The 14,316-nt window shown below is 44.8% G+C and overlaps 1 protein-coding gene across 3 annotated transcripts in view; it reads right to left on the bottom strand.

The window, feature by feature from the left end:
• C16H10orf90 (chromosome 16 C10orf90 homolog) overlaps positions 1-14,316 on the bottom strand; it is a 381,825-nt gene that overhangs the window by 75,129 nt on the left and 292,380 nt on the right. The window contains exons 2-3 of one of the 3 annotated variants that reach the window (XM_057531525.1): positions 10,679-10,770; positions 972-2,094 (exon numbers count right to left, since the gene is read on the bottom strand). The exons of 1 other annotated variant lie outside the window; for it this stretch is intronic. In XM_057531525.1, coding sequence (XP_057387508.1) covers positions 972-2,067 — 1,096 coding nt within the window. In that variant the 5' untranslated portion in view covers positions 2,068-2,094; positions 10,679-10,770. The remainder of the gene's footprint in view (positions 1-971; positions 2,095-10,678; positions 10,771-14,316) is intronic. One more of the 3 variants, XM_057531526.1, reaches the window with a different exon arrangement.

Genomic DNA, 14,316 nt, shown 5'->3' with positions numbered 1-14,316 from the left:
CACATTACAGCTTTAAAATGTTTTACAGTCATTTTTATTAATTAATAAAGCTTTTAATGGACAAAAATTGCACTGTAAAATTATTATGCATATGTCGCATTTTCAATTTTACCACTATTATCTTTAAATATTTTCCCCAAGTGGAAAGTCACTAATTCATAAACCAGAATCTCTTGCAGAAGTGTACACAGGGAAGGAGAGAAGTCTGGCCTCTGGCTAAGGCCTGCTCCCCCCTCTACCCCCGATCTCCCAAGAAAGGTAAAGTGTGCCCAGGACAGCTGACCTTGGGAATTCTGCCTGGCCCTGGCAGTGGGGGAAAGGTATCAAATCCCAGCCGAGTTGCCCCAGAAAACACAACTAAAGAATCAGAAAACTACTGCTTCTGCTGTTTGGTGTGGAGAGTCCCAGGTTTGCCTCTTTTTGAAAATGTCCCATAATTACTATACACACTCTCACACACAAACACCCCATTATGGAGCTTTGTGGTCTAGGTTTCTAAGGCCAACCCATCAACATCAACTACCCGATTGAAAAGTGAAAAGTGCAGAACTCTGGAGACTTCCAGATGTGCAGGTGTTCACACCAGAGGGACAAAACATCTGGGAGTGGATGGCCCTTGGCTCTTCTCATCCTGTTTTGGAATGACAAGGGCCTGAATGAACTTCACTTGGGGTAGAGTCCCCTACTCATTATATATGGTCTGGAGCTACTGATGGAAACAAAAGTTTGAGGGAAGTCCTTTCATAATCTACAAAAGTATCATCTAAGAAAATCTATCCAAACCAGACATCAACACGGAGCTATCAACGGTCAACTTTGAGTGGAGTAGATGAAGCAATTACTGAGAACTGCTTCTTGGAATAAGTCATGTAGAAGAAACTCACTCACTACGCACCTTGGCAATCACACCAATTACCTGAAGTGGGGAGGGGCGTGCACTTGGTGGCAGGGAGGATGGGAGTGTCACTCACCTGCCGTGTAACTCCAGCCCGGGATGTGAATGGACAGGTGGTTGGCATGACGATGACCACCGGTGGGACAATGAGCTGCATGGTCCTCCTTCCCTTTTCTCACAGTGACGTGGTTACTTCCCGCAGCTGTATTTTCCAGTGGAGGAGAGCCTCTCCAAGGACACATGCCGGTTCCCGCAGTCCCCAGATGTACCCGCCCCAACGATGGGTTTTCCTTCAAGAAACGTTCTTGCAAACCTAGGTTCCAGCGCGGGCCTAGGAGCTTCTGGTTTCGCTCCGTGAGCTCCAGCTTCAGGGCTCTGCTTATTGGCGCTCCGTTAGCTGTGCCATCTACCCCATCTGGTGTCAATCTGTGTGAACTGCAATTTAGGTTGAGGGACAGAACGGATCTGTGCATCTTAGGGCCAGCAAGTCGAGGTGGCTCGATGGGGACAGACAGGGACCTGTCCAGATAGTAGATGGAATTTGGACACGGCTGAGACACTCTGAGATGGACACAGGAGCTGAACAGCAGCGGGCTCTTTCCCGCCTGTGACCGTGGGGTGCTTGGAGAAAAATGGCCCTCCCTGCTGTCCACATGGGTGATCCAGTACTTGTGTCCCTCACACAGCCGTGCGTGGGCTTCAGGGACCTTCAGCCCCATCACAGAGCTGTTTCTGGAGAATTCTGTGCAGGTGAAAGGTCCATGGTGCCGACCCGGATCGGCACCACCAGCCAGAGCAGAGGGGTCCCCGAGCAGAGCCTCCTGGGTCCTGCACTTGATGCAGAGCGGGTTCCCGACAGCCTCCCACACCAGGGTGCGGGCAGGGGGCCCCACGCGCCTGGCCGTGATGGTGATGGAAGCAAATCCCTTCTGGGAGCCACCGCACGGCTTCTCCTCTTTGCGCGGCGGCTCTGTCGCAGGGCCTCGCCCCCCCGCCAGTGTCTGAATTCCTAGTCCACCGGGAAGGAACTCGAAGGCCCTGTTAATAGTGACTCCGCTGCGATTAGCCAGCGACAGCTTCATGGGATATGCACACGGCACAGGCAACTCAGCCCCATTTTCTTTTGATTTATTCTCATCAATCAGCTGTGAAATGACTATAGATGAAATCATTTTTGTGTTCTGAGATGCCAGAGTCCCCTGCAAATGGAAAAAGATGGCAATTATTCAAGCAGTTCATTGTCATGCAGGCAGGGGACTCTTTCAAGGTCCAAGAGGATGCTGGAGATCTTTGTTCCTAACACTCAAGTGTTTCTCATCCAAGGCCTTTCAACACGCACCTGACACCCAACACCTCTGAGCATCTGAAGGGCAGGAAATCCAGATCTGTTTGTGAAATGATTAAACATCCTGGGAAAATTCCTCTGACTGGGGAATTGGTTTTTCTCTGCTGGGTGTCTGTTCTTAGTTTATTTAATGGTGTTTGTGTCCATGGGGATCGCCAAATTTCGATAATCACCTTCACCAGGCCCAGGAGCACCTGAATACAGGTTCACAGTCTCACAGAGGAGGGAAGACAGGATTCTGGAGGAGGGCTGGGATTTGGGGGCACAGGTGTACGTGGGAGATGAGTCCATGCTCCTCCATGGAAACAGTAAATGTGATTCCAAGGAGCCCCCTCACGACCCTCAGTCCCCAGCTCCCCAGCACAACCTTCCATCTTTGCTGGTCTACACTGGAATTCAGTCACTCCTCACTCAGGCTTGGCATCACAGGGGTCAAAGTCCAGAAATCAAAACAATGGAAATCAAACGCCCAAGCTTGACAGTTGCCCAGACTAACACACTGATGACAATCTCATAACAGAATGGGATGGGGGTGGGGATTTGGAACAAGACAGATGCGATTTTCCCGCATTTCAATGCTCAGTTGCATAAGCATGAGTTTTTGTCCAGTATAATGATCAAGGTGTTGCATGCTTCCTAATCAACAGACCCTGCTTCCTAATCAGCAGATCCTATGTCCTGACAGTAAATCACTAGTGTGTCCAAAACAATGTGCTGTGATTTTTAATAGAGCATCTAACCAGGTTGAGACCAAGAGGAAGATTCTGTCCTCATTTTGTGTTTATTACGTGTGTGCGTGAAGCACCGCAGAAAGCGACACGGAAGACTGAGGGCATCCAGCACTAGTGACTGCTTGCGGGATCCTGAGCCTCTATGTTGGCATTCATTAATCTACGTGCTTAAAATGAACCCTTGCGTGAACCGCACAGCATCCAAAATAACCCTGGGAACTGCTCACCGCACCCTGCCTGCAGAATCTTCACTTCAGGGGCCTGAAGGCATAACTGGTGCTTAGCACTTAAGCAGCAGTTCTCAAACGCCAAGGTACCTGAGAGGCACCTGAGATGCTACACTTGCAGGTTCCTCGGGCTCCAGAGACTTCGATTCTGTAGGTCTGTGGGTAGGGTCCAGGCATCTGCATTTTAACCAACATCCCTGGGACCCGGATATAGGTGATCCAGGGAACACACTTTGAGAAACACTGACAGAGTCATGGGACTGCTGGTCTTTTCAAAAACGGGGAGGGCCTGCGTTTGATGAGAGCAAATTATTCTCTTTTCCCAAGATGGGATAAGAAAGCACAGTGGCCTTTTCTTTAGAGCAGGATGCATATTCATTTACTCAACTAGTGGAATGCTCTCCTCCAGCTGGACTTCTGATGGGAAGACCCCCACTCATGTGATGTTAGCCCAACAATCCTTACTCATTGCGTCCTTACTGTTACTCAGTAGTCCTTACTATTAGACATGGGAAGAGGGACAGCTTGTCCTTCCTGGTTTTTCCTTTGTTTTCTTGCTTTCCTGGCACTCTCCAACACCTGGCATGTTGTTATATTTGAAAGATACATGGTAACATTGTAAATCAACTATACTCTAATATAAAATAAAAATTGAAAATAAATAATAAAGATACATGGTGAGTTGCAAATTCAAAAGATGACAAGAGATAGGTGAAGAAGAAGAAGAAATGGATAGGAGCATCATCTTGAAAATCATTTTTTAAAAAGTCAAAACACCATGGTTGGGCTTCCCTGGTGGTGCAGTGGTTAGGAATCCGCCTGCCCATGCAGGGGACACGGGTTTAAGCCCTGGTCTGGGAGGATCCCACATGCCGCGGAGCAACTAATCCCGTGCTCCGCAACTACTGAGCCTGCGCTCTAGAGTCTGCGAGCCACAGCTACTGAGCCCGCGTTCTGCAACTACTGAAGCCCGTGCACCTTAGAGCCTGCACTCTGCAACAGGAGAAGCCACCGCAATGAGAAGGCCACACACTGCAATGAAGGGTAGCCCCCACTCGCCACAACTAGAGAAAGCCTGCGCGCAGCAACGAAGACCCAACACAGCCAAAAATAATAAAATAAATAAATTTATTAAAAAACAACAACAACAAAAACACCACAGCTACCTTTTTCCAGATGGCCAGTGTAAGCCAGGCTCTGCTTGAAACCTCCGCTTTCAAGATAGGGCCTCCTCTTCAGCGTTTCTCAGCGCACGTTACACACGTGAGCCACCTGGGAGCTTGTAAAAACCCCAGTGCGCAGGCCTCATCTCCAACAATTACATTAGAATCCTTGGGGGTGGGGCCCAGGCATCCGTGCTTTTTAAAGCTTCCAGTTGATTGCATAGGCCGGCAATGCTGAGAGCCACCTGGATGCCTGAGGCGCCTCCCACTCCCCTCCCCCTCCGTCTCCATCCCCACCCTCCATCTAGCACGTTCCATGGCTGTAGTTTACCCACAAGAAAACTGAAGTTCACCTGGTACCAACCCCAGGCTGTTTGACTTGAACACTATCACTCCCATTTTAGTTAAATTTCGTTCTGATGATAATTGTTCCCATGCAATCTACAAAGTGCATAATCACACCCAGAAGGAACTCCTTTGACACTGGTCTTTGAAAACAAATACCCATCTTGGAAACTGGGCAGCATTGGTCTTAGAGTGCATTGTTTCCCAAAGTTTGGGCCAGTGATCACCTGCATAGAAAACACCTAGGATTTAAATCTGCATTTTATGCAGATTTCTAAACCCTTTCCTCTGAAGACCTAAGGTGAATCAGGATCTCAGGGCATAAGGCCCAGAAGTTGTATTTTTAAGGATCTGCCAGGTGATTCTTCTGCACAGATAAGATAGAAAGGATGCTGGGCCAGAACTTGGACCTCCTGAGGTCCCTCCTGAGCCTGAGGCTCCCAGACTGGCCACAGGACCTTGGAGGCGGCCTTGGATTCCCCAGCTATACAGCAAGGAGCAACCAGTAATTCTTGTGGGGAGGCCAGCCTTCCTCGTACTCTGGTCTCCAACATTAAGAGGGTACCCCACTCTTTAGGCTTAAGATCCCATGAGAGCCTTGGCCTTGATATAAACAAGGAGTGTCAGAAACAAGGGGTGTGTGTCTAGGAATGAGTTAAGGCCATCTCAGCCTGGAACAAGGGCAGACAAGGCGCTGACTCTGGCTACATCAACCTGACTGCACACCTGAGCTGAGTCGGGGAGCCACGACCCGGAGCCTGGGGCCACCCACACTGGACAGACGTCCTCGGGGCTGTGCTGGGGCTGTGGGCATTACAGCAGGAGGTCCTAGAGGCCCAGAAGGATGGGCAGAGAATCAACCACCATTTCATTACCTTGGGGCTGGCAAGTGCTACTGTGACTTTGATCCCATCCAATGCAAACAGATAAGCAAAGAGACATAATGAATGATGTGAATCTGAACTTACTTCTGAAGCTCTGTCATTGCTCAGGATATCAGGGTGACACTGTTCCTGGGGGATCAATGCTGAAGGAAGCCCAGTTCCAAAGAAAAATCTGTTTGCCTTCTCTACCTCATACGGAAGTTGTGGAAATCAAAACCAATGATGGGTGTGAAAGTACCTCTCAAGATATGAACATGTTACGTAACTCCAGGGTGTGACTTGTCCCGTGATTTAGCAGAAATCAGTGGATATCTGATATAATCAAACCTATGGAGGAGTGAGGGGGTATTTATATCAAAATTATACATATTTCACAGGAGTTTATAATGAATGCATTTGAGTTTATGTGAGTTGCATAACCCATTACATACCCAATACAGTGAAATTTTGTGAATGCGAATGTAGAATGAAAGTAACTATTTTAGATGCAAATTCTGTTATTCATAACATAGAGTCATGGTCAAACCATTTATTTATTCACTCATCAGACAAATATTTATTGAGCACCTACTATGTGCCAGGCTCTGTGCTGGGTGCTGAGGGAACTTCCTGGACTCATGGAATTAACAGACCAGACATAACATCATGCAGGTCATCAGATTGCCAGGCCAGGGATTATTAGGTTAAATTCTACTGAGTTTTTTCAGGTGTTTAGACTCAGCTTTGACAAAAGCCCCAACCAATAAACTGAGAGAAATTAAAAAGGAAACACTGTACTCTTTGCCCTTCAATCTATATCATACACTTGTATGGGAAGTTCTATTTATGAAATTTTATTTTCTCATTGAGATCTATGAAATACCTAAAGATAAGGTCTAACCTCTTAAAAATCAGTATCAGTTTGCCAGGGTTGCTATAACAGAGTACCACGGTCTGGGTGGCTTATGCAACAGAAATTTTATTTTCTCACAGTTCTGGAGGCTAGAAGTCCAAGGTCAAGGTGTCAGCAGGGTTGGTTCCCTCTGAGCCTTCTCCCTGTGTCTTCACATCTTCTTCCTTCTGCATGTGTCTATGTCCTAATCTCTTCCTACAAGGACACCAGTTGTATTGGATTACGGCCCATCCTACCTAACTACCTCACTTAACCTTAATCACCTCTTTAAAGACCCTGCTCCAAATATGCATTCTGAGGTTCTGGGGTTAGGACTCCAACATATAAATTTGAGGGGACACGATTCTGTCCGTAACAGACTACACGACATCACTTTGGGTCCTGCTCTTCTTCCGGAGCTGGGAAAGCAAGAAAGAGATGAGGCAGAGGGGCTACTTGATATTCCTATCCACCAACTACTTTTGAAACAGGACAAATTTTCTTAAAAAGTAAGCACGTCTTTTATATCAAATATCTTCCCCAATTAATCTATTTCAAGGTGTCACTCCATCTGTCCTTTGTTAACTGAACATGGTTTTGAAAAAAGATGTCTTTTATCTAAAATAAAATTAACTGATGTAAGATTTGATTTGAAAGGAAGAAAATAATCTTGTATTTCAGATTAGATAAATAATCTTGTATTTAGAACATTCAAGGTCAGAGAGAGGTCAAATGAAAATAGTTGGGGTTTGTGTCTGGCTTTTGTAGCAAATCATCCATGTCCTAACCATCACCACACAACACTACCTTTGTACACTCTCTTTTTCATAAATGTTGCTTTAAGATATTGATTTCTTTTAAATGTTTTGAGCATGATTTTGTAGTGCTGGTAACTGCTTTCATAGTTCTATTCATTTTATTGACTGTTTTTAACTTTATATTTATGCTTTAAGGCATATTACTAAGAAGGACTCCCTTTCATAAATTGAAGTAAGAGAGAGATAAACAGCAGATGATCCGGGAAATCAGATCCTGAACCATGGGAGTTAGGATGCTTCCATTCCTGTAGCAATTTATTTCTCCAAAGGATAAGCACCGAATCCAATCTATAGCTTTGAAACCTGTATTTTTCTCCATGAGACAATTCTTCCCTTTTCCATAGCTGTTCTGCAACGTACAACTGTATTTGCCAGTGGAGCCTTTGGTCCTGTCTCTCCACAGATACAAACTGAAGTTACCTTTGCATTAGCTGCCAGCATGCTTACTCCCACTTGGTTGATCTAGTATCATCATCACTAGGTAATCTGCCAACATAGTGGTATTTCATCCTGAATGTAAGAGTGTTTTCAAATGTATGGGTTCACTCTGGTATGTAACAATACGGAAAGATGGTTTTAAGACAAAATGGAAAAATTGGAAATTGGAAGACAGGGATTGACACATATACACTATTATATATAAAATAGATAACTAATAAGGACCTACTGTATCACACGGGGAAGTCTACTCAATACTCTGTAATGACCTATATGGGAATAGAATCTAAAAAAGAGTGGATATATGTATATGTATAACAGATTCACTTTGCTGAGCACCTGAAATTAATACAACATTGTAAATCAGCTATACCCCAATAAAAATTTATAAATAAATTAATTAAAATTTTTAAAAAAAGAAAAATTGGAGATTTTCCCCCTCTCCATCCTGCAACTTTTATCTTTCCACACATTCTAGAATCCAAAGGATTCAATGCAGTATAATGTATTACAGTGAAAACCTGGCAAGAATCTAAATGAATTTTAAAAGGGGATTGGGCAAGTAAATCATGGCATGCACGACTGCATCATATTCTGCTGAAATTGAAAGTAAAGATTACAAAGAATTTAAATGATATGGGAAGTTGCCAGCGATGGAATGTTATGTAATAAAAGAAAGCTATAAATGTTGATATACATTACAGTCTTATGTTTAAAAATGCATGGGAAAAATAAGGGAAAGAAATATATAAATATTTTCTTATTTCTATATTCCTGTATTTTCCTAAGTGTCTGTATGAAGTTGCCATTATTTTTGTTATAGGGAAAATTTAAACACTGTTTTTTAACAAAGAAAACTCTGTTCCATATTTCATTCCTTTTAAGTAATCACTTGGCTGAAGAAGTGCCTGCATATCATTTCTACGGCTTCGATGAATTTGAAAGGAAAAGTGATCAATCTTGTGCAGGCTCTGGAGGAGAGGCGGAGATTTATGGCAGTTACAAAGGAAGGGCATCCGTTTGGAGTGTTTCATCATCTCACAGCATCCTTATAACAAACACACAGGGACAAGCGTTCAAAGCTTAAAGTTAGGAGGGAAATTTGAAAGTCACACTATTGCTTTGATCGAAGTAGATGATCCAGATCACTACAAAGCAGATGTTTAGAAGGTATGGTTTCTGGGCGTTAACTCAGTCATAGATAATAACCAAGTGTGAATATGTGAATGTGTGTGTGTGTGTTACAGAGACCCAGCCACATGGCCCCAAAGATCTATATCATTCATGACCAAACTGATTAATTTTAACATCAACAGGAAAATGCTGAACTTGACCAGCTCAATGTGAAAAACAGGTGGGAAAGATCTTCAGATGGAATCTTTCTTTAAAAAAAAAAGTAGCAGTTGACCTTCACATTATCCTCTCCTTCTTAACGGGGCATGTCCTGCCAGGGATGGTTCTCAATGGTCCACGGCTCCTCCAACTCATTTCCCTCCCTGCAGCCTGGGGTTCCTGCTCCTGCTCTCAGGGAACACATTAATTACTGCTACCCATCTTCGAATCTTCAGACAGGGAGCTCCGTGTTCCACATAGAAATGGCTTTAAATATTGATGACTAAATCTCAGGTCCCAGAACAGTGTCTTTTCTCCATCATGTGAGATTTCAGGCCTGGGGTCTCTGAGGAAATGTTGAACTTTATTAAACTCAAAGCTAAATCAAAGGATAATACCTAAGATAAGCATTTAGGGGGTAAAGTATTTTTTACAGATACCCTTGCTACTTTAATATTATGAGGGATCAATTCTTACAATTCCACCCTCTCTTGGAATTACAAAAGTTGGAGGCAGAATTTCATTTGTGAAAGACAAGAGATGCCTTGTAAACGGTAACACTTCAGACAATTCTTTCAGGCAGGAAAGTCCATGTTTTAAGTTCTGTTCACTGGAATGAGCCTTGCTCTATGCCAGCCCTTTAGAGCAAGATCAGAACAGAAGCTCCGGAGCCAGACAGCTTATGAGCTGCGAGATTTGGGTCAAGTCAACTACTGGAGCTACTGAAGCTTTAATTTTCTCATCTGCAAAACAGGTATAATAACAGTACAGTTGTCCCTCGGTATCCAAGGGGGATTTGTTCCAGGAACCCCCTCAGATACCAAAATCCAGGGATGCTCAAGTCCTTTATATAAAATGGCAGAGTGTTTGCATATAACCTATGCACATCCTCCTGCATACTTTAAATCATCTCTAGATTACTTATAATACCCAATACAATATAAATATTATGTAAAAAGTTGCTGGCGTGTGACAAATTCAAGTTTTGCTCTTTGGAACTTTCTGGAAGTTGTTTTCCAAATAGTTTCAATCGGCAGTTGAGTGAACCCGCAGATGAAGAACCTGTGGATATGGAGAGCCAACGGTACCTCCCTCCCAGGATCATGGGAAGGACGAAATGAGTCAGTTAGACAGAGCCTGGCATGTGATACATTGTCAATACTACCACTGTGTACAGAGCTTTTTACTGTCTAGAATCAGAAACATTTCATTTTGTAAATATGACCTCTAATTTTCTTCCCCGAATGAGACTACTGACACGTTTTGCAGTTATAACAACCTGTGGTAACTTGGATTTCAAACTACCTCTTCTCCACCTTCACGATGCCAAATGGCATCCTCCTCTCTCTCCAGCAGATTAATTTTGGTTTAAAATTGAGATTCAATCACCATACTCTCTTTTGATACTGCAAATCTACAAATTATAGGTCAAGATTATAAAGGAATAATTGAATACACACTGCATACTTTAATGTAAAGTCAGTCATTGATGGTTAGATTTTCTGCTGTGTTGGTTACATTTTTGACTAAACAAAATAAAATGCAAACACATCACAAGTAGTCCGGTGATCATGTTTTACAATTAGCTGCATTTTGCTGACTACTCTAGAAGTTAGAAACATATGTTACCTCAGTGAAGTCAGATTTCTTCTCTGGAACATCAGACTGGAGATTTCTAAGGGCAATTTGATCGTGGGGACTGTACTGGTTGTCCCGCAATCCTAGGCAAAGGGAGATAATATTGCTATTTTTTAGTATACGAAAGGATAAAATGGAGTATATAACTTTACTATAAAATTTAATGTCATCTACTCAAGTATTATATGAACCAATAGTGAATCCAGTGTACTCTGACCCATGATAAAACCTTGTCTGTTTCCCTCATTCACTCCACCCCTCCATGGAGGCTCTGAGCTCCTTAATATTTAGTTTATCAGGCTGCAAGATTCCTTCTTCCATACCATTGTTTATGTTCCTAGACTCAGGAATAATTGAACAAGTTTAGCCCTCACACATTCACCCATGTCCTGAGCTTACACCCAGCAGAAGAATCACTTCTATGGACTTCTCAACAGCCCTGGAGTTAAGAAAGCCTGAACTTGCAAGATCGACTTTCATCCAACCTCTTAACACAATCATTTTAGGAGGAGTCTTGAGCGACTCAGACACTGATATTGAAACTGCTTTGGAATATCTGAGGATAATTTTGTGATGATATCCGTGAGGATAAATGAGACACCGTAGACCACAATCCACATAAATACTGGCCGTAGCAATAGCTGAGAATATCATCAGATCCAAAAGCACAAAGCAGTGGGCCAAGAATTGTAGAACCTGGGCTCTGGTCCTGGCTCTACCATCCACCAGCCTGAAAACAATGGACAAGTTTACGGAATCGCTCTACAGAATTTCCTCATCCACCCAGCCTGCCCTGCACACCTCGCAGAAAGCTGGGTAGAAGAACAAAACACTCTGTGAGGCAAACCAGCGGTATTAGGACGTCTGCCTGCATGTCTTGCTGCTACTGCAGGAATGTGGGTCAAACACAAGAAGGTGGGGTAATGATGAGAGTCTGTGTGGCCCCATCCCCACAGCCCAGGGTCACAATGTCACTTCCACAAATGCAGACATTCCGGGGAAAGTGATTTTCCAAAAGACTACAAAGAATGCTTTCCCAGCGGCTGGTGCTGGTGATGAGAAAGAAGAGATTTAAGAAAGCAGCTCTCTAAATTAGCATATTGTCTTTATCAACTCATGAGAAGGGTTTATTAAAGAATTCAGATAAAATTTAAAGCATTTTATGGGAAAAATGATATGCTATAGTATTTTCGAGTTTGCAAAGAGGTCAGGACATGGCAATTTCAAGGGCTACCATGGACCCGTCCAAAGCCTATGTCTCGTCTTGTCCTTGGGTGACAAAAGAACCCCCGTCAGCTCGACCTAGACTTGTGGCTTGTCTCCATCCATCCCTGTTATTGAGTGACAGAGACAGTCATCCAAGATGATGTGCTCAGATTACTTCCTGTGAAGCGCAAATATAAGACCTGAAAGGTGTCATGGATTTCTGTGCAGAGTCGATACATCATGATGAACTGACAATAAAGCTGATGACGACGGAAATCTCCTGGCTCTGGTCCTGTGGCACCACGTTTAAGAGCTCCACAGTCAGCACAGGCCTGGGGCCAGACCGGCCTGGGTCTGCATCCCAGCTCAGCTCACCCGCAGTAGGGGAGCTGCTCACCCGCTCTGAGTTTCTTTATCCATAAAGTGCAGATAATAACACCTCCTGCCCAGCCTTGCCATCCGTGCACTAAGGGTAACGTATGTAAAGTGCTCGGGCTGGTGTGGGAGGCGGGGTTAATGCTCGATAAACGACCCTGGTTATGATTGTTAATGAGCAGGACCAAGGCAGCTGCCCCCCCTCCCCCACTCAGACCCAGATGGTCACTATCACCAAGGCATCCGTGCTCACTGGAATCAGGCCACAAAGTCCCAGGGTCTCTAGCTACATGTGAGACTTTGGGCAAGTGGCTCAGCATCCCTTGGTTCCTTGCTATGAAATGGAGATACTGATGCTTACTTCACAGAGTTCCTGAAAAAAGGATAAGTGACCTAAATCGCTAGCCCGTAGCACAATGCCCAGATTAGAACAGCATGCAACAAGCATTAACTATGGAGAAGTGTCATCATCTCTAGCAGGGAGGAGGGAGACTGCCACCATCAGACAAGCAGGGGCTGTGTATGAGTGTCTGATCGCTGTTGTAACAAATGGCCACAAACTTAGTGGCTTAAACAACACAACCATATTACGTTACAGTTCTGGAGGTCAGAGTCCAATGTGGGTCTCCCTGGGCTAAAATCAAGGTGTCGACAGGGCTGCACTCCTGTGGGAGGGGCTGGGGAGACCCTATTTCCTTGCCTTTCCACCTTCTAGAGGCTGCCACGTTCCTTGGCTCATGGCCCCTCATCACTCCAAACTTTGTTTCCATCATCACATCCCTTGCGATTAGATTGGGCCAGCCAGATAATCCAGGATAATCTTCCCATCTCAAGGTTCTTAATGCCACCTGCAGAGTCCCTTTTGCCATGCAAGGTAATATATTCACAGGTTCTGGGAACGAGGACGTGGACATATTTCGGGGGACCATTATTACGCCCATCACAGCCTAGTTGGGGAGCCTGAGGTTGGAATGTAGGGCCTTTAAAATGGTGACGCTATGGGAAAGTACTTACAATGCAACATTAACTGAAAGAAAGGAATCAAAGGCTTATGAACCCCATGATTGCAACATGCAAAATTTTTAAAAATGTGTGTGGGAATCCACACAAATGGTAAAGTTGCAACTTAGAGTTACGAGCCTGTTTTTGAGTAAAACTGAGGTGAGACTACGGCCACGCATGAGGGTGCCTGATCAATTAATGACGACCCCAAAGGCCTCAGGAGGGGGATTACCAGAATGGTTAAAAGTAGAGACTTTGGGGAAAGAAAGACCCTGATTCAAATCCTTCTCTGACACTAACCATTTGGGCAGTTTAAGACATTTTGGGCAAGTTCCTTAAATTGTCAGAGTCTCATTTTCCCATGTGTCAGAGGAAACACAAGACCTGTCTCCTAGGGGGGTTACAAGGAATCATGTGACAACAAATATCAAGAACTTAGCAGAGTGTCTGTCACGTGGTAACACCTCCCCTGTCCCTTCCCACCTGACCACATAACTGTCACTACTGATAGAGCCCCCCTCTACTGGGTGGCCCTACCCTGGCCTCTCTGAATAAGGCAAAGCCAGTGGACATTTGGGGCAGGTTACCGAGAACAAGACTGACAGGAGTTCGGGCATTTTCCAGCGCCTGGGATTGGTGTCCCCAGTACAGAAATTTGCAGAAGCCAGAACACATGGCACCTGGCCTTGGTTTCTGGAAGAGATCCTGCTGCAAGGGCAGGAGGTGGCCAGGCCAGTCTGCTCCCTCTCTCCACAGTGCGAGCTGGTCTTTCCCAGAGCTCTCGCAGGGGCAGGTGCCTGTCCCAGGGCCAGCAAGTCAATTTCACTCTGCATCGGGAAATGGTCCCGGTTAAAAGGAAACTGGCAGAGGGCGGGTGGGCCCTGAGCACCTGTAGGACAGACAGGGCTTCGTCACAGGAGTCAGGCAGTCCAGGTCCAAATACTAGTTGTGTGCCTCTGTGTAGTTTACGTAACTTCAGGGCCTCCAGTTTCCCTGCTACGGATCTAGAACACTGAGCTGACTCTATTCCTGCCCTGCCCCGTTGC

This window comes from Balaenoptera acutorostrata, chromosome 16 (genome assembly GCF_949987535.1).
Source record: "Balaenoptera acutorostrata chromosome 16, mBalAcu1.1, whole genome shotgun sequence".
Lineage (NCBI taxonomy): Eukaryota > Metazoa > Chordata > Mammalia > Artiodactyla > Balaenopteridae > Balaenoptera > Balaenoptera acutorostrata.
This window is presented reverse-complemented; position numbering and strand designations above follow the sequence as displayed.